This window comes from Alligator mississippiensis, chromosome 5 (genome assembly GCF_030867095.1).
Source record: "Alligator mississippiensis isolate rAllMis1 chromosome 5, rAllMis1, whole genome shotgun sequence".
Taxonomy (NCBI): domain Eukaryota; kingdom Metazoa; phylum Chordata; order Crocodylia; family Alligatoridae; genus Alligator; species Alligator mississippiensis.
The window spans coordinates 38168402-38194130 of record NC_081828.1 but is presented as its reverse complement, the minus strand read 5'-3'; the positions used below and the strand labels follow the sequence as shown (position 1 = coordinate 38194130).

The following is a 25729-nucleotide window of genomic DNA, read 5'->3' as shown; positions in this document are numbered from 1 at the left end:
ATATAGGCACCTAACTATAAGCATCCAGTTGCCAATCTTGACATGATACTGTTTCAATTTCCCCATTTCCACAAAGAAAATATTGATCTCTTTCCTTGGGGTCATATGAAAAACTATTAATTAACATGTTGAAAATTGCCATCTTGATAGAAGGTGCTTCTATGAATTTTAATAGTTTCTATTTAACAAAATAATATGTCAATGCATGTTTTCTAGTGGTATTTTCTAAACTTCACATTGGAATTGTTTTGAAACATGACAGCCCCCACACAGACATGCCCTACAGCAGGGATGTCCACATTTGTCAGAGCTGGGGACCCCATACTGCATAGGCTATGCACTTTGGGGGTGGCCCCCTGAGATCAATTCCACTGCATAGGCTACACCCACAAGCCCCCACCCACAGCACGTGTGCCATGGCAGTACGTGGGCTCCCTGCCCTCTGCTGCACAGTTTGTGGTACTGTTACATACCCCCTGGGCCCTTCTCTACCACACCACAGTGGGAGAGGTGGCCTCCAGGATCCATGGCCACCCAACTGGGCAGCCCTGCCCTACAAAATTTAGCAGTCACAAAAGTAGAGTATTCTGGGGGGGGGGGAGGGGGGGGGAATCTGAAAACAAGGGTTTTTAGTGAGTTATGTTTTTTATTGAATCTTCAAGCAAACCTATGAGTTTTAATGGGAGATAATCTGCCATTCAATTTGGTAAATGTGTTTAAAATTTACATAAGTAAGGATATAAATATCCTGCAAAACTTTGATGAAAAATGCTTATTTACAGAATATGGCCACAAGATGTCACTGTTACCAAGGTAATAAGACACAATCAAATGCACTAAAATATTACTGTTAGAATTTGCTATCATAGACTTATAGTGGATGTTTTTGCCAAGAGGAATTGTATTAATTTTGAAAGCTAGGGTTCCACAACATCAACTCCATGAGATTACTCATACAGATCAACAAACACAGTAGTGCAAGTGCAGTTGAATAGTTTACAGATTATTTGTATGGGTAAAGAAAGGACCTTTACTGTTTGAGAAAGCTGGAGTCTTTGAGGGAATCAATCAATTTAGCCACTAAAGGGGCATGATATGCAACTAAAATAATGTGTGTGGGATTGTCAAAACTCCTAGGGGGCATCCAGACAAGCGTGCATATGTCTCTTGCCATGTCACAAACCCCTTTGAGACGCAGCAAGAGGCATGTGCAGAAATGAAAAACTGTTCCCTGCTCTGCAAACTTGCAGCACGGGGACAAAATTAGACCCCAGGTGGGGTAAAAAAAAACCTCTCCGCAGAACAGCAGGGCAAGACATGGTCCCAGACCGTGCCTGGAGCAAACACAGGAGTCAGTTTTGTCCAGAGTGTCTGTGTGGTGCTCCTGCTGCCCCTCAGTACTGTCCAAGGTAAGTTAGGGAATGGAGGTGGGGAGGTTTATGGGTATAGGTGGGTGTGAGTTTGTGTGAGGGGTGGCAGGGGGATGTTGGGGGGTGTTGGGAGTGGATGGGGTTCTTGGAAGCTATGGGGAATGAGAAAGGGGATAGGGAGCAGTGGGATGGGGCATATGCCAGTGGGGGACATGGAGGGGCTCAAGCAGGGGCTGCCACACACATGCCCCCCCCCCGACCTGTTCCCCATGGCACCGGTTGCAGCAGGCAGCATGGCTGTGGCTCTGATGCTGGCGCAGCAGGCAGTGTCACAGTGCTGTGTGACCCAGGCTCCTACATGATGAATGGACCTGGCCTGGCCCGCTAGTGCATGGCCTTGGATGGGCTGGGCCAAGTCCATTCAGCATGTAGGAGTCCAGGTCACACAGTGCCACGTCATTGCCCACCTCTGCCTGCAGCAGGGCCACAGCCAGGCTGCCTGCTGCTGCCGGCGCTAGGGGGGCAGGCGTATGGCAGGGCTGTATGGGGTGGCAAGGCGGTCCTGGGGGGCAAGTGGCCGAAGCTGGCAGCGAGTGGTGGGACCCAGCCCAGCCCAGCACTGCATGACTCACTAGTTCAGCTTTGCACCAGAGCGGGTTTTGCGTCTCCTGTGCAAAGGTACACTATGTGCATGGCCTGGGCTGGATCGGGTCAGCAGGGCTCATTGGAAAATGCACCCCACCAGCCCGATTCAGCCCCGGCCACACAGCTACTGTGCCTTTGCAAAGGAGCCACGCAATCCACTCCAGTGCAAAGTCAGACTAGCGAGTCATGCGGCGCTGGGCCAGGTCCTGCCGCGCGTCATCTCCCCACCTGCACAGCGGGGCAGGCAGTGCTGCTGCCAGAAGCCAGACCTGGCACAGCATGCAGGGACCATGTGTCAATCTGCACTGGGTCCTGTCGGCACTGGGGCCACTCACGCTGCATGAGGGCCCCAGTGCTGGCAGGACCTGGCACAGCTCAGTGTGCGGTCCCTGCCGGACCCTGCTGGCGCGGTCCCTGCAGGCGCACAGTCCCTCCTGCAGGAAGTAAGTTATGGATCCTGTGTGGGGGGGCTGTGGCCCTGCGGGGGGGGGGGGGGGCAGTCGATGTGCTGTGTGGAGGGGTTGCACCCTGTGGGGGCCAGGCCCCACCTCTCCTGAACAGAGCCCCCCAGAGGGTCCCCCACACCCAAAGTCCCCCCACAGTCACTCCACACCCACCCACACACCAACCCACATCTCTCCATACCTACCCACACACCCACCCACCTTGCCAATTAACTGGCATATTTTATCTGGCACCCCCCATTCCCCATGGGTGCCAGATAACAAAGCTTTCGCTATATACCAATAAAGCATTTGCCCAACTGATCAATCCCTCTCTGTCTGCCTCTCTCTCTCTCTATACGTGTGTGTGTGGATAGAATGGTCTTTTGTTCTAATTGTGGAAGAACATGGATTTTGGGGTATTTAAAAAAATGGATTTGGGATGCTGCTGCAGCAGTCCAGCTGGCACAAGGGGTAGTGTCCCCAGATACCAATTGGCCAGGCCCCAGAAGCTCCCGAGAGACAGTAGTCCTGAGCTGCTTGCTAGGGCAGCTTTTTATACTGCTGCTGGCCCCAGGATCTAGCTCCCTCTGGCTGCAGATCCAGGAGAAGCCAGGCAGGGTTATTTTGCCCAACGTGGCACAATTTGCTCCACAACAAAGTGCATGTCCCGGCACATGTGCTGAGGCAAAAAGCCCTGGCTCAAATTTGCAGTGCTTCTATTTGAGCTGCTGCAAGTGCGCATGCCTTCATGTGTGGACATGCCCCTTGAGTGCAATTAATCTCATGGATCATTGACTCCTATGGCCTAATCTGTGAGATATGTGAATGTGTTGAATGTGCACATTCGAATCTAAAGTTTATTTTTGTTGAATTTGCTAGTGGCAATGAATGCATACTTCTACTTTAGGCAGGCAAGGTTCTTTGAGTAGATGTGATATTTTTTATTAGAACAACTGAGTAGTTAGAAAAAAGTTCTTAACAAGCTTATGGGTGCAATCACCCTTCTTCAAGCATAGGAAATTTCTGCTATTCTACTTTCTGCTGTTCTACTTTACATATACTTCTACTTTATGTTTACAGTATATTCTATGTTTGCCAGTCCCGCAGCACTTTCCCACATTTGTATCTGGAGTCAGTTATCTCTGAATGCCCTTGGACAAACAAAGCATACCCAACCCTATCAAATTTTTCTGCAGAACCAGTTCATCCACAACCTCTGCAGAACCAGATTCTCCCCCACCCCCCTTCTCCTGACAGTTACACTAGCTCTGCTGGGGAGAGTACAGGTTCTGCCACTGTCCAGCAGCTAGCCAGACATGTTTATGGGGATTGAGCCAATTGTACCCCTCCCCCTCCATTCAGCTTCAGTCTGAGTCCTAGGAGTATCTCTGATGATGGGTAGCTAGATCAGGCCCAAATCCAGTTTGGAGGATTGTTTTTTAATTTGGGGGTGGCTGATATCCTTAGGCCATAACACATAAGAGACAGGAAGGGCCGCAATTACATACTTGGGCTGAGCCTTGGGCTGGGAAGCAAAACTGAATGAACTGAAGGCAGCCCAAGCCTCCACTGCACAGCCAGATTGGGCTTTGAGGTCCCTTACCACATGTTGGCATCAGGTCTGGACCTACCCTGCATGCCTGATCTAGTGCAGAAGGGCATGGCCTGTGGGGTTCCCCACAGACCCATCGGGAGCCCCATGTACTGGATGACATGGCACCAAGGGCCAGATCTGGTCCACGGGTCATGGGTTGAACACCCCTGATTTAAAGCAGTAATAGAAACACTGTAGAGACCTGCTAAAATCAAGAGCCAGGAAGACTGTAATGCTTAATTTAAGGAAACTTGTGCATGTTGATTGTAACGTAACTTGCATTTTACAAAACCAGACCTGGGAAATGGAGATTTTATTCTGGAGCTCCAGTCGTGTGGTGAACAATTAACACAGAAGTATGGGTGGAAGAAAATGAGGTGAGGTAGTATACATGATGACACACCAGAGGGTTTGCCTATAGTTGTGTTGTCTGGGAGAACTGATTGAATCTATGAAGTGGTGGTGGTAGGAGTCAGCAATACTGTCAGATAAGAAGCTAAGACTATAGTAGAGTAGAGAGGAGCTCACAGGTAGGAGATAATGCTGTGCTGCTTTTAATATATCCCCCATTTTTTTGTTTTGTCAGGGAGAAGGAGACAGCCCTCCTATTTTCTTTTCATAGTTCCACCAACCTGCTCTCCTCCTGTATGTGGGCAGATCTAGAATTCTGAGAAAAAGGAGGGGTGGGGATGCATGTGGTAAAGTGCCTCATCACATATAACACAACACATCTGTGGACGAAGGGAGACCAGTGAATGTGGCATATCTTGATTTTAGCAAGTCTTTTGATACGGTCTCCCACAACATTCTTGCAGGGAAGCTAAGGAAGTACAGGCTGGATGAATGGACTGTAAGGTGGATAGAAAACTGTCTGAAGCATCAGGCTCAGAGAGTAGTAATCAATGGCTCAACGTCTAGTTGGCAGGCAGTATCAAATGGAGTGCCCCAGGAGTCAGTCCTTGGGCTGGTATTGTTCAGTGTCTTTATCAACAACCTAGAAGATGGCATAGAGCACACCCTCAGCAAGTTTGCAGGTGACACCATGCTGTGGGGAGTAGTAGATATGCTGCAGGGCAGGGCTAGGGTTCAGAGTGACCCAGACAAATTGAATGATTGGACCAAAAGGAATCTCATGAGGTTTAAAAAGGAAAAGTGCAAAGCCCTGCACTTAGGACAGAATAATCCCATGCACCGGTACAGGAAGGGGGCTGACTGGCTGGGCAGCAGCTGTGCAGAAAAGGCCCTGGGGATTAGAGTGAACAATAAGCTGAATATGAGTCAACAGTATGCCCTTGTTACCATGAAGGCTAATGGCATACTGGGCTGCATTGGTAGGTGTGTTGCCAGCAGGTCAAGGTAACTGATTATTCCCCTCTATTCAGCACTGGTGAGGGCACATCTGGAATATTGTGTTTTGGGCCCTTATTACAGAAAGAATGTGGACAAATTGGAGAGAGCAGAGTGGAGGGCAACAAAAATGGTGAGGGGCCTGTGGCACATGACTTATGAGGAAAGGCTGGGGGACTGAGCTCATTTAGTTGAGAAGACTGAGAGGGGATTTAAGAGCAGCCTTTAACTACCTGAAGTAGGGTTCAAATGAGGATGGAGCTAGACTGTTCTCAATGCTGGCAGATGACAGAATAAGGGACAGTGGTCTTAAGCTGCAGCAAGGGAAGTTTAGGTTAGAAATTAGGAAGAATTTTCTCACTAGAAGGGTAGTAAAACACTGGAACAGGTTACCCAGGGAGCTGGTAGACTCTCCATTGTTGGAGTTTTTTTAAGACCTGGCTAGACAAAGCTTTGGCTGGGATGATCTTGTTGGGGATGGTCTTGCTTTGAGCAGGGAGTTGAACTAGATTACCTCCTTAGGTCACTTCCAATCCTAATTTTCTATGATTCTAACGCATATAATTTTCTCCTATGGATGGCCACCGAAATTTGTCGCCATTCTCTGCCTGCTCCATGGTGGTATGTGAGTGGTGATTCTCAGTAATGGATCTATCACAGACCCCTTTGAGGTTAAAATGGGAGTTAAGCAAGGCTGTGTCATCACTCCAACAGTCTTCTCAATATTCCTTGCTGTGGTTACATCTGGCCACCAACAAATTTCCAGTCAGAGTGGAGCTAAACTACTTAATGGATGGTAAGCTGTTTAACCTCAGCTGACTCCAAGCCAAAACCAAGACTACCCTGACCACAAACACTGAGCTCCAGTATGCTTATGATTTGTAGTGTGTGCTCATTTGGAAACAGACCTTTAGGCAATAGTCAGTGTCTTTACCAAGGTATACAAGAAAATGGGACTGACACTCGATCCATGATGAGACTCTGGAGAACACTGAGTATTTCCTGTACTTCAGAAGTCATTTCACATAGAAGGCTGACATTGACAAAGAAATCCAACATTGCCACAAATGTGCAAGTGCAGCCTTTGGACGCCTGAATAAATAGGTGTTTGATCAGATCCGAAACCAAGCTCATGAGCAGTTGTAATCCCCACCTTGCTGTATGGAGCTGAGACATGGACAATGTACAGGAGACATCTAAAGTTGTTGGACACGTACTGTCAATGCTGCCTGTGCAAGATCCTCCAAATACAGTGGGAAGAGAGTTAGCATCCTCCTGCAAACAAACATGAGTACCAAGACAATGATCATCTGGCATCAACAACATTGGGCTGGCCATGTCATCCAGATGTCTGACTCCAAACTCCCGAATCAAGTTTTTTTCTCCCAGCTCAGCCATGGTGTATACTCAAGCTGGGGGGTGTGGGGAAGGGGGGGGGGGGGGGAGGCATGTAGAGAAAGTGCTTCAGGGATGTCCTCAAGGCCAACTTAAAAAATTCAATGTTGATGTCAACTCACAGGAGACTATCACCCAGGACCACCCCAAATGGAGAAAGTCTGCTGCAGGGATCTCAGTACTTTGAAACCTCACAACAAAAGGAAATGGAAACGCAGGAGCGGCAGAAACAGCATGTTGGGGACCAACTAAACACATATCTGAGCTGCAGTAGAATCTTTCAATCCTGGATAGGCCTCATCAGTTATCTTCAGACACATAGGTAAGATAATTATGGAAGACAGTCATCCTTGACTGTGAGGAATTGCTGAAGAATAAGGAATTTGTCTTCAGTTTTAAAAGATACTAGTACCTTTCCTAATATGCTAGGGACCTAGGGCTATATTATTCAGTTTGAGATTGTTTTTAACCAATTCCAGTAAGTGTTTTTTGCTTCAATCTGCAGGACTGTGAAACAGGAGCTTCCTGTGCAGCCTACAGACAGCAGAATTGAAGAAGAAAAGGCAACCTGATTGGTGGAAGACCCAGACCATTAGAAAGGAGAGAAGCTCATTAACACCTGTGGAATGGAGAGTTTAGAAGGGATGGGGATGATTCTAATGAGCTACAAATTCAATCCACTCCCTCAGCACTGCCTGACCAAGGGGGGGGGGGGGGGGATGACGGACACCACCACATGAATTGGAGCAACTGCCCTGGGCTCTGTACTTTAGGGGGCCCTGTGGAGCTGGGCCAGCTTTGCCTCTGGTGGCTCACCACAACCCCCCTCCCCCACGGCTGATTTCCCCTGGGCCCCACACCCTGCTAGGAAATGCTGCTGCTGCTGCCAGGTGTGGTTTTAAATTTTGGGTGGAGCAGGAATCAAAGGGGGCTGCAAGTGCACCCCTGCCCCTGTGCCATCTCTGACAACACCATCCTGCCTTTTTGCTTGGAAATCAGGATGGGTCAGTGCTGGGCAGGGAAGACTGCTCTCTGCAGCTCTTCTTGCTTCTGGCAGGTGGAGGAAAAACACGGGCAAATCTAATGTCTTCACTATTTGCTATAGGGCTGAAGAGCTGCCAGGGAGACCCCTCTTTTGCTGAGCCTAGGTCGGGCAGTAGTGAACTCCGTTTGAACTGGAAGGAAAAACACAACAACCCAAGTCCGAGGCCGGTGGGGGCCTAAAGGTACGCAACGCTCGTCAACCACAGCAAAGGCCTGAGTTCCGTGCTTTCCAGCTCATGAAGGCTTGCAACTTTCCCAGCTGTCTCACGCCTCAAGTCCCAACCGGACTCTTGACAGGACCTCAGCGAGGCCGCGCGACTCCGGCACCGCACTGGGCAGGCTCCGACAGGGGAGCGCGGGGCCGGAGGAAGCTACACTGAGAACAGACGCCAGGACTAGCCCGCAGCCGGGGAGGTCACACAGGCCCGCGAGCGCTGCGCCCCGCCCCGCCCCGCCCCGCAGTAGCAAGAGTTCCGCAGGCCTCGCTGCCCCCCGCCCCGCGGGGCATGGGACAGCGCCTGTTGGCTACGAGCGCGGGATCGCAGCTTCCGATTGGTGGAGCGGGCTATCCGTTAGCCAAAGGGCAGCCTGCCCCCGCAGGCGCTGGCGGGACGCCCAGTACCCAGTGAGGGGAAGGTCCCTGCCTGGGGTCGGTGGCGCCCCCGCTCCCTCCCGGCGGTGGAGGTCTGGCCGGCTCCAGGGCCCGGGAGGTGCCGCCAGGGGGCGCGCGGCCGGGCTGCCCCGGGGCTGTGGCGCAGGCGGGGCGGGGCCGGTGTAACAAAGCCGTGGTAACACGGTTGCTACCGCGCTGCAGGCGCCAGGGAACCGGCCGCGGCCTCTTGTAGCGCGCGGGGGCGTTTCCTGGCCGGGGGCGGGGGCAGCGTGGACTCGCCCAGTCCCGGAGCCGCGCGGCCGCTTCTCGCTCGCTGCTCCGTCCCGTCCCGTCCCATTCCGTCCCGTCCCATTCCGTCCCTGCTGCCGCCGAGTCTCATGCAGGCGGCCGGCTCCTGGCGCCAGGTCCCGGGGCGCCTCTGCTTCCCGAGCCCGGCCCGCCCCGGCCTCGCCGGAGCCGCCGCCGCGGGGCCCCATGAGCGCGGGGCCGCCCCGCGCCTCGCCGCTGCGCGCCCTCTTTAAGATGGAGCCGGGGCCGGGCGCTGCCGAGCTCCTCCTCGGAGCCGCCGAGTTCCTCAAGGGTGCGAGGGGGCTGGGGCTGGGGCTCTGCCGGGTCCGTGGGGATCGGCCCGCACCTGTTGCTGCTCTGTCCTGGGCTGAGGAAGTGGGTGGCTGGCGGCACGGAGGGGAGGGGCTGGGAAGGGGATGCTGGGGAGCGGGTCTCCCAGGCTCCGATGCCTGGCTCTGACGCTGCTGCCTGCCTCTCTCTTGCAGATCGCTTATATTTTGCTACTCTACGCAATAAACCCAAAAGCACCGTCAACACACACTATTTCTCTACAGATGAGGAGCTGGTCTACGAGAAGTAAGTGTTCATCCACCCTCCTTGGCTCCTGCCAACTCCTGCTTCGCTCTTGTTTTTATCTTGGGGTTTGAAGCCCTTCACTGTGGAGCGTAATAAAACCCCCTAGGAGCTGTGATGTTTGCCTTCCCCTCACAGTATTTGAACTGTAGTGGAGTTGGGGTGAAGGGATGCACCTGAGTTGTTTTATGAATGCATGATAGTTGTATTAATTCAGGTCTTAAAAGAGGGACCTTCACTTTTTTTCTTTCTTTTCAGCTTTCTTTGTGTTTATTCTCGCCCCTGCCAGTCTCCTCTTGTAGGTACGAAAGTACTGAGTGGTGATAACTTTTTTGCTACTTTTTTGATAATGAGAGTAAAGCTTCAATGTAGCTTTTGCAGGGGCAGCCATAGTTTTCATCTTGCAGTTGAAGGAACGATTAAAAGTCATTTCCTGCTAGTTTTCTTTGGAGCTTTCCAGCAGCCTTTTCTTTGGGACAGGCTACTCACAGAGGCTGTGTAATGTCCGTCCTTAGTGTTTTTGAAGACCCAGCAGGCAAAGACTTGGTTGGGATCATATATTTGGGGATGGCCCTGCTTTGAGCAGGTGCTTAGACTTTACTAAATGACCTCCTGAGGTCCCTTCCAACTCTTAATTTTCTAAGATTCTGTAGATCAGTGCACGCTCTAAGGAAACTGATAAGACGCTTAGGGTCAGCAGTTGAAAGGGACTGTACACAAAGTGGTGTCAAGGACACAAAGTAAATAAACTGATAAATACAGCAATCGCTCTGAGAGTTTAAAGGAACGGGTTCATATTTGTTGCTTCTGTTGGTAACAAAATGCTTTTAGATGGGAGTATGCATTTTCTCTTCTAAATTTATTGCAGTCTTCATTATTTTTAGTAAATCAAGAGCCCTGTGTTGTTACCCTGTTAATCTATTTTGTGTGATCTGAACTCGGAGAAAAGGGATTTAACTGCTTGTGACAATGTGAGGCTGTACCACTATGACTAAAGGGAATAAAACCGTATTAAATACTTAGAGGCAGGCTATATTCTCCATGCTTCACCGGTAGATTAGGAATCATAGAATGGATCACTCAGTCCCTGCTATAGATATGCTTGGGCAGCATATAGGGGCCAAGGGTAGAGGCAAAAAGAAAAGGGATCTGAAATTTAGAGGATAATCTTAAACTTCATGTACTCGCTGCTGCTTAACTTGGTTGTTTGGAGCATTAAATATGTAAGTCCCCTAAATGCTCAAATAAAATATTGTGCCTGACTCATAACTAATTCTGACCCCAAATTGCTTTTGTATAAACCGTTTAGTTCAGCATGGCCAGTTAAAGATGAAATGCATATTATAAAGCTCTGCTGGGGGATTGGTGAAGGGCTTGTTTACATAATTGGGTGGTTGTACTTACCTAGCTTGCTGCTTAGCTTATGTTCACAATCGATAAAACTGCTTTTGGCGGCTGACAGCCTGGTAAATCTGCATTGTCGGCTCAGATAAAAATAATTCTTGCTTGTGAAGAGGTTTTTACCTTTCTGGCTGCAGATGTAACTGCATGTCAGGAAGGGTCCACTGGACATCTTGCACTCAGCCAGATTCAGGTTGGCTGAGGTTTTGAAGGTTCTTGAGGAACTTCAGGCTACAGAGAGTTGTGTATGTCTACATTGCATCCAGTTGCTCGTGGGGCAGTGTGGTGGGGAGGTAAGGTTTCCTAGATGGCTCCCTTTCAAGCAAACCCTGCCTACTTGCTCCTGCTTTCACATGCCAGATGTCAGTTAATGTCTCAAGACCTGGGGCTTTGGGCCTATTGATAGCTCTCTGCCTCTGGTGTGCCCCCCGGAGTTGCTTCCCTGTTGCTGTATTTTGGGGTTTGGCATGTGAGAGTGTGTGGGTAGCATGTGCTTGAGAGAGGTTCTCCCCAGAAGAATGCTGAGAACCTAGTATAGACATGCCATTAGATAAACAACTAAACTAAACGTAAGAGCTCTGGATTTAATGTCCTCATGAAGTAGGGGTAAGGTACTGGCAAAGTTGAAGAAGCTTTTTTTTTTTTTTTTTTTTTAAGGCCCTGGCTTGACAGATCTTCTCCTGGAATTAATCTTGCCAATTGTTATTCTGTCTAGGGGCTTGAGAAACCTGCTTGACCAGTGCCCGCAGTACATGGGATCTATGGATTTCTTCTTGTGTTGGTCTGATCTTGGTGTAGGCCTCAATATGATGCAGAGACTGTACTGCTTGTTGCATTTGTTGCTTGCATGGATTAGGTGTACATGCTAATTATCTTAGTTCTTTCAGATGCCTTTGATATTGCTGCCTGAATAACGATGTGCCTGAAAATCATGACATTGCATGTGTGTGGTTGTGTTCTGCTTGGTGCTATGTTTGAGTGATCTCGCTTAAGTTCTCTTACTGTTTTAAAAACTGTAGTTTTGCTGGACAAGTAGTGTTGTGAGCTCTCGTGCTAATAATATAGAGATCTTTTTATAACATGTATCACTGTTTATATTTGGATTAGGACAAAGTACACAGTCTTCAATAGGGACAAGGAAAAATGTACTAATTCATCATTTCTGCAGGGTATCCCCAGTAGAGGATATTAGAAGGATGTGAGAGAGATCTGTGGATCCCTAGCTAAGAATATTTGGTAAAATAACACCTAAAGCACTCTTGACAACATATTAAAATAGCTTTGAAAAGTCTTTTTTAATTTTATAGCTGTGGACCATGAGCAAAGACCAATGAAGCATACGGAGTCACTGCAACATAATTTGGTTGAGCAGCCTACTTGGACATCAGATATAGTTAGGGGTCTACCTAAGTTGAGGAGGCAGCTTGCCAATTTCACGGGGAGATTGTGGGGCTGGCTGCCATATTTATGGGCCGATTTGTGGCAGGACCATGCCCCCCTCCCCCATAACTCTGGCTAAGGGGCCCCTCGCCACCAATTGGCTGCAAGGCTGTCCATTGTGTGGTTCTGCCCCTTGCCACCAATTGGTGAAGAGGGATGGGGCCACATGAGAGAGGCAGCCCTCTCAACTAATTGGTGGTGAGGGGAATGGGTGGCAGCCATCTTGGGCTGCCCTTTGGGTAGGCAATCCTTCCTCCTTGGCCCACCCCCCTCCCGGTGGGTTGTGCAGCCAGGCCATAATGCTGTGAAGGCTGCTGGCTCCCTTTTGAGGAACGAGCATTTTATTTTCAGTATGCGTTTTTGTAGATTTTGTGGATTTTACAGACATTGCCTGTTTTTTGCAGGTAATGCCAGCAATCACAATTTCTGAGAAATCCACAAAATCTTGATTTCAGTAGTCCAGTGCATGCATATAGTACCGCATGTGCTGGCCAGGCTGCTTAGTCATACTTATGCTTAAGGCTGTTTATTGTATTGCATTTGCAACGTTAGATAGAAGTCACAGCAAAAAACACTAAACACAGATGCATAGAGGGGTTATGCTGATATAATTATTTTTGCTTCTTTTAAGCAGTCTAAATTGAAAATAAATAGTCTAAATAAAAAGAGCACTTTCCTCTTAAAGTGAAGGATTTCTTGACAGAAAGACCTCTTCTAGTGTAGGCTTGGCTTTGGTAACTTGTTTTAGAGAGTGCAGATGGTCTTCATTGGTTTCAAGTTCAATTTCTGCCTGCAACTTAAGATTTTGTATGCATCTCCCTCCCTTCTATCCTGTAGAGCTTTTTTACATCTTGAATTTTAACTGCCAACCTTTCTATTATTATTTATTACAAGTGAGGTTCTGACGGTCAGGAAGCTTTCTAGCCAAATGTTTAGGTGGATGACAGCCTGCTTATTAATTCACAGCAGTATTTGATCCTATCTTTAAAAAAAAAATAACTTTAACACCGCATGATCCATGTATATACAAATCCATTCTTATACTGCCTTCCAAAGAAAATGCATACAAGATTTTAACCTGCTACCTAAAAAAAGAAAAAAAAAAAAAAGAGAGGATATTTCTCCAATTAAATTATCATATGGAAGGTTTATCTGTGTGCCACTTCTCTATTAGACAGACCCCATTATTTCATTATATTCAGGACACACTTAGAAATTCAAATAGAATATTAATCTAAAATGAATTAGAAAAAACTAGGAAGCTTAAATAGCATGTCCTTTGGTTCATCCATTGTTATGAGACTGAACTATCACAATGCTCAGATTCTCTTCCCTTCCTTATTTTGAAGAAAAAGTACAACGCCCCTAATATTTTGGGCTACAAAACTGCGTGCACTGCTTGGAAGGTTTTTCTCGTTTGTTTTTCCTTTCTCGCATTCTGTCCTTTCTCCCCTCAGTTAAAGCACTAAGGTTTTAACAGTGCCAAACCTTACTTTAGCCTTTCCAAGTTTGGCTCTGCATTGCTGATGATCTGCTAACTCGGCTTGAATCACTTCTTCTATAATGGGCTAATCTTCCTATGGAGTTCAGAGGTTATTTTTAAAATAGAAACAAATTTATCTGGCCAAATGGATCAATTAGCTAGCCTTTCTAACGAAAGACTTTGCATTAGTAATGAGCAATTCTTTGTCTACCGATATCCACTGACCATTTTAATGCAGATCTAGCAATTCAGTCGCTATGGAGAGCCCAGAGATGATATTTCTTAAAAGAATGGTGCAAAAATAGTAGCTTTTATTTAACACAAAATAGTGATGTAAAGTCAGTAGCTATTTAAAAACAAAGTGATGGTAGCATATACATTTTTAAAGTGTACAGCGCGTGTAGCAATTGCTTGTAGCTGACTTGCTTCCTACTAGCTAACGCTAAAAGGTTTGCCTTGAAGTTTGTTAGTGTGCAGTTACAATTTATACTGTAGAAGAGATTAGAGAAAGCTTAACAACAATTTCCCACCCTTAACCCCCTAAAATTTGGGTTTTCTGTAGGGAAGTGAAGAAAGCAGTTGCTAGGTCACCATACATGTTTTATTCATGTGTCCTTCTAAATCATGTAGGCTGGTGGTTAAGCCAAGAATAGTATGCAACTCTCCTGAGTCTTGATTAGGTGCTGCTTCTAATAAAGCTTTTTCTATTTAGATTGTAAGCTTTTTGGGGAAGGGAATATCTTTCTTAATACATGTTTGTATTGTGTAGCAAAATGTAAGTCCTGCTCTTTGTTCAGATCTCTAGGGACTACCAAACCCCCTTGCACCCTCTTTTGTTTCTTTTTTCTCAATAAGTCTCCCTTGTCCTCCCCAGAAACATATAGGAAAATTCATATGTTATTTGGTGCAGTTTAAAGATCTCAAAACGAACTCTATATCACTGTGGGGCTGAGGAATTGCCTTCTGGAACTGACTAATTCAGAACACCCAGCTGTGCTCATTTAAGCCAGATAAGTGGTTTTGAATACCTCAGCTTGATTACAGTGGTGGTTGTTAGATACAGAAGATTCCTTGGGGTGTCCATCTCTGACCCATAATGTTTACCCATAAGGTAAACATTATGGCACCCATAATGATATAGGTGTCATGTCCTCAGCAGCTGGGGTTATGAAACTGATCATGTTAGTAAGACTGTGAATTTTTACTCTTAAAGTTATAAATGCATCATCCCACTGACTGGCTCATACATTCTTGTATATGGATATAGCCTGACTTTGGGGTTTTTACAGAGTTATACATCTTTTAAGTCAAGTTTAACAGGGTTTTCTGAGTTCTTAATGACCTTGCCACTCCAATGAATGCACTATTTGTATTTCAGTTAATAAATCCAGGATATTTGGACAGAGAATTGTCAGTTTCATAATTATCAAGATCATATTCTCTAATCATTATTTAGGATCCATTCTCTCCCTTGGTTCTTTTCTTCAAAGCACTGCTTTTTAGAAGCTGATAGAGTGTACATGAATACTATGCTCCATCTACGGTTAGAGGTGGGTTTCTGCCCCAAAACTCCTTGGCCTAGATTTTGGTTTACTTGGGTTTTTATACATGGCATCTCACCATTGAACATGCTGTATTTGGGCAAGTGATGCCTCTGTGTGAGAACTGGGTACTACATACTCTGTATTGGATATCTGAACCAAACGCTTGCTTCTATTTAACGCTTGCCTCCATAAAACAAAACACTCTCTAACATCTTCCTAAATCTGTCTCAGATACTAGCTGTCCCAAATCTCATTACAGTAACTGCCAGTGTTCTACCTAAATGCATTATAATTTAACCTCAGAATGTATCATGCCAGGGAGTAAGAATGAGAGCTTGTATGAAATTTGGCCTTTGTTCTCTTGCCAACATCATTGTCAAAAGAAGAGGGGAGAAGTGAATGGAATTATCCAACTGTGATTGCATTAGGTAAAAGCCAAAAAAACCAAACCAAACCAAAACCTCTGATTTTGGCCTAGTGAAGGTTACAAGTGTGTCTTTCTGTCCATAAATTGACTTAAATGTGTACTCGAGAGGTACTTAACCCGATAAAGGCATACTGTCGTTTCCACCTTTAAGATAATGGAGCAAGTGAAAAATACCCTAACTTGTGGAAGATTGTCATTTGGCAGATAGACAAGGCCTGTCTTGGATAGACCTTGATTAATGAGTTTGGCACTGAGAAATCGCTTTCTCTTCAAAAAGAATAGTGGCTTTTGTTCTTCAGTTTTTAACAAACAGATATGGGTTGGGCATCCTGCCCTTCCTTGACTGGTTAACACACACAAGGATTTTTACTTGTTTGACCAGATGCTTGTTGGTATCTGTATTCAATTTGTAGTTTGAGGTAGCTTTCTTGAAAAAGTTTAATGCTTAAGTAATGAGGCGCATGGATACACTTCATAAGTTGTTATACTTTAATCAGCCATTTATCCTAGTATAAATGTGTGGACTGACAATGCCAAATAAAGTGCCAAGAGACTCTGAATAGCTTTGGAAATGATTTGTGTGTGATGCTGGAACATATGAAGTTAGAGCTGTTTATGGTTGGCTCCAGGTTAATTTACTTCCATCCAACACATCAGTTTAGTAACCTCAATACAAATAACTTACAACCTGTGTTTTTGAGATTGGGAAGTAGTGAATGTTTAGCCTGTAATAAGGTTTAATTAGTGCTGCCTAGAGCTCTGTTTGCAAGTAGTAAAGGGGATATTTCAAACAAGCTTTCAAACAAGTAGTTTACCTCCTGGAAAAAAATGGCAGTGGTAAACTTGCTTATTTCACATGATGAAATGAAACCATAGTTAAGTGTAGAGACTCAGTAGTAATAGTTATGCAGGAATTTGTAATGGCTATGAATTAAGGAGAATTTAACACTAATTTTGTCTCGCAAAGCAGCTCCACTTCATACACAGAACAGGGAATTCTTTGTTTATTTCAGCAGCATCTGATGGTGTTTGAATATCAGTTGACCAGTTTCGCCATGCAGCAGAATACAAAAAAATCCCTTTAAACCTTCTAAAATAATTTTTTAAAAGGTATTCCCTTTTTAGACAGCCAGTAGCTATTATAGGTAAAAAAAAAAAAAAAAAAAAGGAATTTTACCAAATTATGATAAAACATGGGACTATTAAATTCAAAACTCTCTTCAAATACTAGTTTAATCCAGTGACCAGATTAAAAATGGTATGTTATGTTTATTTTCCTTTCCTCACTTCTGTGTGAACTACAAGAGATCTGTTTTGGTTTATATTTAGTTCAGAGAGTACAATCTTTAATTTTCAAATTCAGTCTTTTTCGGTATGTCTTATGTGCTGCTTGGAAGAAGTACAGTCAGAATCTTTTTGATGCCTGTTGGATGCTAGCCACTCACTCCCTAGCCCTCCAGTTCTCTTCCTCCTGCATCTAATAGCTGTATTGAACCTTTGGACCATTTATAGGATCAGTGAGAGGAAAAAGAACCTTGGTCATTCCCTGTTCACTCTTTCTTTCAGCATCTACTCTCTGTCTCTGTGAGACACAGGAGACTGGGCATGATGGACCTATGGTCTGATCCAGTAAATAGCTGTTCTTAGGTTCTTATGTAAAATTGTGTAGCGGCTTTCTATGAAAGAGAGGCATCTTTCACATGTTTTGAAGTTGGTTGTTGTGGATTTTTTGTTTTATGATGAAATATTATGAGGTTGTTCTGTAGCCGAACCCGTTTTACTGAAAGCTTTATTTCCAACACAGATGCATTATCCCAGGACTATATCTTTTGGCAGGTCATGAATAGAAGTGTAGCTGAGTCACTAATCACTTACAGATTTGAAGATAAGAACCAGAGTCTTGAAGAGGATTGGGAATTTACAGAGGAATTGAGGTCCAGGGCTTGTGGCAGCCTATTCTTATTTGCATAAACTGGAGTCTCTGCATCACACCCACATACAGTTTCAGTGTATAGGAAATTGTAGTAATCCAGAGATTACTGGAGATGGCAAACGCTGTGATTGCTGTGGCCAGATTCTTCTAAGAAGAAGGGACAGAGTTTTCTAGCTATTAGGAAGTGGAAAAAGGGATTCTTCTTATTGATTTTGCATATAATTTAAGATAAGGTATGAATTGAACTAGATGCTTGGCCAGTAGTGGATCCAGAATGCTGAAAGGAAAGTTGGGAGGAGAGGGGGCATAGAGGAACAGGACATGGTGGTGGTGAGCTCACTGTCTGGCCAGTGAGTTTGCTGTGCATCCAAGACCAGAACTCCCAAGGGTGAAAGGGATGGGGTACAATTTAGGGATGTAAATAGCATTTTAAAAAATTACCTGCTTAACCTCCTGTAATTATATGCCCTTCAGGTGGGATCCCCTCTGGGGTGCTGTGGAGGAGGCAGGGTGTGCCTGGCTCTATGCAGCCCTCTCCTATGGCACCTGATGGCAGCCCTGCTGCTACGCTCACTCCTATTTAATCCGTTTTGGCTCTACCACGCAGCTTTGCCCAACTCTGCTCCTCCAGATAACAGCTAGTTACCTCCCTGCCACAGCATCTGCATAATGTTGCAGCCCAGATCCACATAGCCTCCTGGGCATCCCCTGCTGGAGCCACTCTCCCAACAGTGGGCAGCATGGAGCTTCGAGGTAAATGGTAGATGTTAAACAGTATAACTATCATTAATTTTTAACTGTTTAACCTTTTACATCCCTAGTGCAACTACACCAATGCACCCTGTCTGGATCCACCCCTGTGCTTGGCCTTTTGTACCACTTGAATGTGGAAATGCCACAATCATCAGGATAGTAAGTCCTTTTTAGGAGATAATAAAATCACCTCCTAATTCTAGTGCGTGTAATATAGAAGATAATAAGGAAGTGGTAACTTCTGCCCTAGCCGATTGCTGGTCCCTACAAACTTGAAACGATATCAGAATGTGCAGTAGTTTTCTGCAGCTCTTGAAGATGGTGGCATTGTTAGGATTGAGTTAGGAATAGATTCTTGCCATGTGCTCTAGTACAGAAAACTGTTTTTAGTCGTTTTGAAATTAGAGGTGCCTGATTTGTAGTAGACTTACTTGCCATACATCTGGTATGGCAGCAATATTTCTGAATCTACTGACTTGCCATTAGTCTTTGACTAGTCTGCAAAATAAGTACGTTTCCCTCCTTCCTGCTATGAGTTGCAGTTAATAGTCATTTGATTAATGAGTTCTTGCTGTGGAATGGCAATGCAAAACGTATACAAATAGTATATTCACCAGGGTATAAAAACTTACTGCATTCTTCTATCTGCATAGGTTTGTTAGACAGAGTCCTGAAGCGCAAAGTCTGAGTGTTTCAGAAATTAATTCTTAGATAACTTGAAATGAGGACTAAGACTTGCTTAATAAATTGTATCTTGGCAATGATTCTTTGACTAATGCCATGTTTAAAAATAGAATAAAATGAGCCAGATTAATAATAGTAGTAACTCCAGCTATTTGATATATTAACCAAAACTTATAAATGGAACCCCAAATATGCACAGTTCCAATTTGGAAGGAATGGACTGCCTGAAGAAGCCCAAGCTTAATCATCCTCACAGTTAGAAGGTTCTTCCTGATATCCACCCTAAACCTCATCTTGAAATCCTTTCTTGGCCTGACTTTTGGATTAACAATCCAAGGGTACCAGGACTAGGAGTGAGGTTGTTTTATGTTCTTTAAAATGGAGACTGTGTATGTTCCCTCTGCCAACAGAAATCAAATTTCAAATGGTTTAGATATGGAGAGGCTCTTCATTTCACTACCTTACACCTAGTTTTGGTGTGTTCAAATGGCTTTCTGTAACCCCTACCTTCTCTTAATTCAGGCTGTATTGGACTGCTCTCTTGCACTTCTGATTGGGTAATCTCACAATGGAAAATACATTGGTTAATTGTGTGACAAAATATTAGTGAATGGTGACTTCCAATTAACTGACTTTTCAATTAGATAATTGGGGCTTTTAACAAAATATAACTTTTATTGAGGAGGAAAAGCCCTGGCCAAATGCTGAAACTTCTGTTCAGTTGTCACGTTTGCTTCTCACAGGACTTGAAGTTCATTTGCATCCAATCCTGCTTTCTTATTCAAGGATGTCAAACTCATCCTGGGCCAGGTCTGTAGGGCCAGTATGCCTGCCACCCCCCCGCTTGTATTTTTGCTGCCACTAGCCATGTCCATCAAGGCCTAGGGGCCTTGAACTCTGTAGCAAGCCATGGCCTTAGGTTTGCACCCAACTTCTGATGGGTTGGGTCTGGCTGGTAGGCCCCATTTGACACCCTGCTCTGGCTCATTTGGGAAGATCCTGTACGTATTGCTATGATGCTATATAGTGAATGGCTCCTATGGTGTCCATCACTGCTTCTCAAAGAATAGGAACCCAGTCTACGAGAAGAGTAGGAGTACAGTTCTTTTGAGGCACATGTTGGTATTTCTGAAGTGAAACAGCTTAGCTTTCAGCTACAATATTTATTTTTTATATTTTTATTTCAAACATCTTTGTAAAAAAAATGGATAAGTAGTCGGAGACTGAGTAGTTGTATGTTAAAAGCCAGATCCTATTCCATGTATGGGGCACTTTCAGTGGTCTTTAGGCACCTATGCGTAGTTTTGGTCCCTGAAAATCCATATTTCATTACCAAAGTAGATATACCATGTGTCCCTTGAGTTCCAAAATAGCAATGAGGAGGAGGACCCATCCACCTATTGCATTAATAGTTTTTCAGAGGCTTGATCAGGGTGAAATGGGATTGTACTTAATAGGTGGAACAGAATCTGACCCTAAGAATGTTACGTTCTTCAACCCCTTGTTGCAGTCCTTTTTCTGCCTTTGCTCATCTAATTTCCTATTGCCTTTTTTCCCAATAAGTGGTCAGCTTTCCTCATGAGTGGCTGCTTTCCTTTCCAGTTCAGAAGTGGCTAAGATCCTTTTTTGCCTTGTATCGCCTGTTTTTATGGGCCTTTAAGTACCTCTTTGTAATAAGAAATTGGACACATGTAGAAGCAATTGAGAAGAAGAGCAAATGCTGTCTAGCTTTCTAAGGGTTATAGCAAGTATTATAGAGAACAGAATTTGGAAACCATTGTCTTGTAGGATCAATTCTTTAAACTATCTGTATAGGTTACAAACTTCACTAGACTAGTATCTGTGCCAAGGGTGAGAGCTGTTTCTCTTACCTATAATCCTATTTTAAGAATAAAGAAACTTCAATACATTAGCAAAAGGAAATTCTTTTTAACACTAAGTTTAGAAGCAACATTGTCAACTGATGCCACAATTTTATTGAGACATGCTTTAAATAATGTGTGGTGGAACAGGAGGAAATGAAACTTCAGTTATGGCTTGTTTAGAAAATATAAACAGACTTAAGGACCTGGCTTTTATAGTCAGTGTTCACTGACCTAAGAAAATACAGAGTTTTCTATTTCTACTTTACACACACAACTTCACAGTAGAAGGGGTTTCAAAATACTTGTCTGTCACTTGGCTCTCAGACTTCTTATTAGTGTTAGGCTGTAGTAAATAAAGAAAGTAATCAGAATCGCATATGTAAGAACATGTGACATCAAGTAGTGTACAGCCTTTTCTTTCCTCTCTTTCACACTGTCACATTCACTTATCAGTAGTACAGTGGGTTAGCTTACACTGCACAGAGGGTGTTGTATAACCAAATGAGGAATTACCATTATTCTTGAAACATGAGTAATACTGATTAACTTTTTCCCTATCACTTATCTGTGATCTAAGAAATAGCTATGAAATACCCATCTCCCTCTCCTCTGTCACCGAAATTGTGAGTTTTGTCAGGAAAGGCAAACTCTTCTCAAACTGCTAGAATTCAGACTTTTGAATACTAGAAGTGGACCGATATATTGGTTACATATCAGATAGGCACCGATGAAAGGAAAATTAACATTATTGGCCATTGGCACTTTTTGGCCAGTATAGCTGATTAATGTCGCCAATTAAACGCTGTGTGCATGTGCGCAGCTGCAGCATGCACAAGGCCAAGAATGCAGCTGGACAGCTTGCAGAGGGGCATCCTGCTGGGAAGTCTGGGGGAGGTGGGGGGAGAAGGGGTGTGGATGAGGGAAGAGAGATGGGGGGGTGGGGAGGCAGATTGAGGCCCCCATGGTGAGGGAGGGAGTGGGGCTAGGGCAGGGGCAGGTGCTGCCCAGCCAGGGTGGGGAATGCAACCCTGGGGTGGGGCATGGGACGGAGCTGTGGGCGGCTTGTCTGGGAGGGCGTGGCATCTCCCCGTTGCTGTGTGCACCCCTAGGGGAGGCATGGGGGACGTGCATTTGTGTGTGGAGCAAGGGCGGGCTTCCTGCTGCAGGCTCAGGGCCAGAGGCTGCACCAGCCTTTTCCCGGTGAGGGGGCTGGGCTGGGGTTCTACTTGGGCGGTTGGGGGCAGGGCAGGCTCAGTTGCGCACGGTGGGCAGCAGCAAGGCAGGGGATTACGGGAAGTTTTGGGATGGCTATAGCCCCCCTAGTGCTACCTCTGCTCTGGGCACTCCCAAGGGAAAGGCAGCTGAGCAGACTGCTCTGAGCAGGGGCAGCAGTACGGAGGGGCTTGGGTGGCTGTAGCCACCCCACAATTCCCTGTAGCCTCCCAGTGCTGCCGCTGACTGCCTGCCCCCTGCAGTTGAGCCTGCCCCAAGCCCACAGTGGGCAGCCTGCCCTTGCCCCATGCAGAAATTCAAGGGGGCACATGTCCTCCATTCCTGCCCTGGGGGTGCATGCAGTGGTGGGGAGCCGCCCTCCCCTTTCTGCACGCCCTGGATGAGCCGCCTACAGCTCTGTCCTGAACCCCTGGAGTTGTATTCCCTGTCCTGACTGGGCAGCCCCTGTCCTTTTTTCCACCCCCTCACCTCCCCCCACCATGGGGGCCTTGATTTCCACCCCCCCACACCTCCCCCCCCTTCCCTCCTGCACACCCCTTTCCCCCTCTCCCCACCCCCAACAGATTTACCAGCAGAACGCTGCTCTATAAGCTGCCGGGCTACGTTCCTGTGGAATGGCTATTGAAATGGTATTGGCTGATATTGCTGGTTAATAATCGGCTATTGGTATGAGCCAAGAAAATCTTTATCGGTGCACCCCTATTGAATACAAAATATAATAATATTATGAACTGTCCAGGACAGAGTTATGTCCTGAAAAAGGGCATTTTTTGCCCCAAAACTTGTGTAGCAACATTTTTGCCAACTATGTAGTTGGCCTGATAAAAGTTATTACCAAATAGGTCCTCCTTCTTGGATCATTATGGTGATGATAACACTACAAGGACAGATTTAATAGTAGTAATACTTCTGATAACGTATTTAAGTCTCCAATTAAAAAAAAAAAAGTATAATTTAAGTAATGCATAAACTAAAATAGATGTATTTCATTGTTATTAACATAATGACTTATTGAATTATTAGTGTTCTAGAAGAAAAGCTTTTTTCAGTGATGACCAAACTAGGTGTGTGGGTTGGAGAGGAAATCCCACTCATGGATTGACGTTTCTGTACCCTTTCCCATGTCTTTTTTTTTTCAATAGGGCACATAAGTTGCCAAACCCTGATCTAGTATCTGTTGTAAATGTGGGCTGGCAGATTACAATCTGGTCAGCACCATGGGCTGCGATTCCCATGGGCAGATCTAGAATTTTGCAAAGGGGGTGCAGATAGTGTGGTGCATCATTACATATGACTCAGCACTCTTCTCTCCAATAAAAAAACAACTATAACCTTCAGTAGTATGCTGGGAGCCTAGAGATTAAGATCAAAATAAAAACAAATATAACTATTGAGCATTTAACTTGCTATATCATATGCATAAAATGGAACACTCTAGCCAAAAAAAATTAAAATGTTGTTTTGTGAGTTCTGTAGAATTAGAAGTACATTTTTGAGATTTGTAAAACGAAATCTACCCTCCTTAAAAATCTTGACGGTGTAGCCCGTGGTTTACTGAACACTTCTTCACCTGAGTTAATGTTCATCTGAGTTAATATTTCTATACTGGAGTTAATATTTTTAGCTAGAGTTAAAAAGTACGCAGGGCTGTAAAAATAAGAGCTGCATTGCCAGCAGCCAACAGACAGCAGAACTGTAGAAGGAAGGATGACTTGATTAACAGAATAGCAATACCATTAAAAAGGAGAAAGTCATAAACGCTCATGAAAAATAGTTTAGAAAGAATCATATAGATTATAACGAACTATGAAGTCAATTGATTCCCTCACCTCTGCCTGAATAGAAATGCTGCTGCCACTGCCAGGCAGTTGGTTTTAAACTTTGGGTGGACCAGAAATCAAAGAGGCATGTGACTGCATCGCTGCCACTCCACCCTTGGATCCACCCCTGATCATTCCTCTCTGGCAGCTCCAGTGAGAGTGGGCAGAGGGTGCAGCAAGGAAGAGCCCATGCAGAGGGATATTCTAGCAGTTGGCTGTAGTCTTCCCTCACCCCCCTCGTCCCTCCTAGGGGATTGTCGCCCCATGAGCAATATGCAAACTGGATCAAATGGCTGGGGAACTGGCACACCCTTAATAAAGTGCAGTCTGGACCAGACCTTTGTGGGCCACCTCCAGTTCCTTTTGTAGGCTGAATCTTGGCCACAGGTTGTAGGTTGCCAGTCTCTGTATTAGTCCTTTCTTCTCTTCTTCATCCCCATCCCCTCCAATGGACAAGCTATTCACTCTTTTCTCCCCTCACCACGTATGGCAGCAGAAGACTAAGCTGAGATGGTGGATGTGGGAGAATGGCATTATCCTGTGAATAAGTGGTGGAGAAACTACAATAGATGACTTTCTGGGAGCAGCATAAACCCTTCAAGTGTTGCTTAATGGGTCTTTTGTAACTTCTTGTTTAGTGTCTCAAATGTTGCCTTTGGGGGTATATTTTTTAACCTTTGTCCAAAAATAGATGTCAGATTTTACTTTAAAAAAACACAACCACCCCCCCCCCCCACCCCCAAACCCCACAGAAAATTCACTCTTTTTTGGCCTTCTCTTCTGTAGGGAAAGAAGAGAGAGTCCTTTTAATTCAGGATAAAATCTTAGTGAATAGAAAGTTGTCTGTATTTTACAAAAGTAAACAATCCATAAAGATTATGGGGAAGTACTAGTCATTCTCAACTTTTGCTAACTTAGGTAAATAAAGACTATCTACATTGCTTAAGCACAAGGGACCCAAGTGAAGGTTATGTAATTCTTAGTTTTGGATTTCCTAACTTTAACGTACTGTAATTTGCAACCTCAGTAATGTTAATGTGACTTCAGTGTCACAACTCTGATACACTGCTTATAGGTGTTAAAAATAAATAAATAATTAAAAAGCCTCACTTTATCAGAAGAAGCAGCACGGTAGTTTGACCTGGCTCTGCAGCATTTGTATAGATTGAGCGCTTCAGCAGAGGTTATTGAATCAGCTGTTAGATAAAAGTCCTGCTAAAGCACCTGATCTATACAGATATTGGGTGAATCGGGTCTAAGAAAAGTGATGCTTTTTCTGGACATGCACTAGGCTTGGGCTGCCTACAGAGGTGGGGGAGCACGTAGCCTTGGGCTGCCTGCTCCCTCGTCTCCATGTGCTGCTCCCTGGCTGCCCCAGCACAGGGTGCCTTAGCCCAGAAGATGGCTAGCCCCTGCTTGAGCATACTGTGACCCTGCCAGCCCCTACCCGTAGCATGTGGAACAGCAGGACATTGTGTCCTGCTGCAAAGCACATGGACAGGAGCGTACATTGTGTCACAAAGTAAAGGCATGAATTTGTGCTGCTACTATTTGTGGGCATGCCACCCCGCCTCCCCCCAAAATGTGTGGGCCCAGCCGGAAAGTCTGTTTTCTCTCTTGAGAGCTTGTATTGCATGTTAGGTGTTGGTGTTTCTCAAAATTCCAAGACTGTTTTATAACAGGGCTAGGTAATAGAAATCTAGTACCACCTCTCTGTTAAATGAATTAACAGATGTTTTAGTAAGTATACATTGAAAACTCTTGCCCTGGTTACACTGGAGTCCAGCCAGAACATTGTGAATTCATTGACTTGCAACTACAATTGTAAATA

The 25729-nt window shown here is 45.2% G+C and overlaps 1 protein-coding gene across 2 annotated transcripts in view; it reads left to right on the top strand.

Annotated features, from left to right (window-relative positions):
• The first annotated feature begins 8605 nt into the window (after window positions 1-8605).
• The window catches only part of CDC14A (cell division cycle 14A), a 133047-nt gene continuing 115923 nt past the window's right edge, over window positions 8606-25729 (top strand). The window contains exons 1-2 of one of the 2 annotated variants that reach the window (XM_014599770.3): window positions 8606-9034; window positions 9228-9318. In XM_014599770.3, the coding sequence (XP_014455256.2) occupies window positions 8929-9034; window positions 9228-9318 (197 nt within the window). In that variant the 5' untranslated portion in view covers window positions 8606-8928. The remainder of the gene's footprint in view (window positions 9035-9227; window positions 9319-25729) is intronic. The other variant, XM_006273727.4, reaches the window with a different exon arrangement.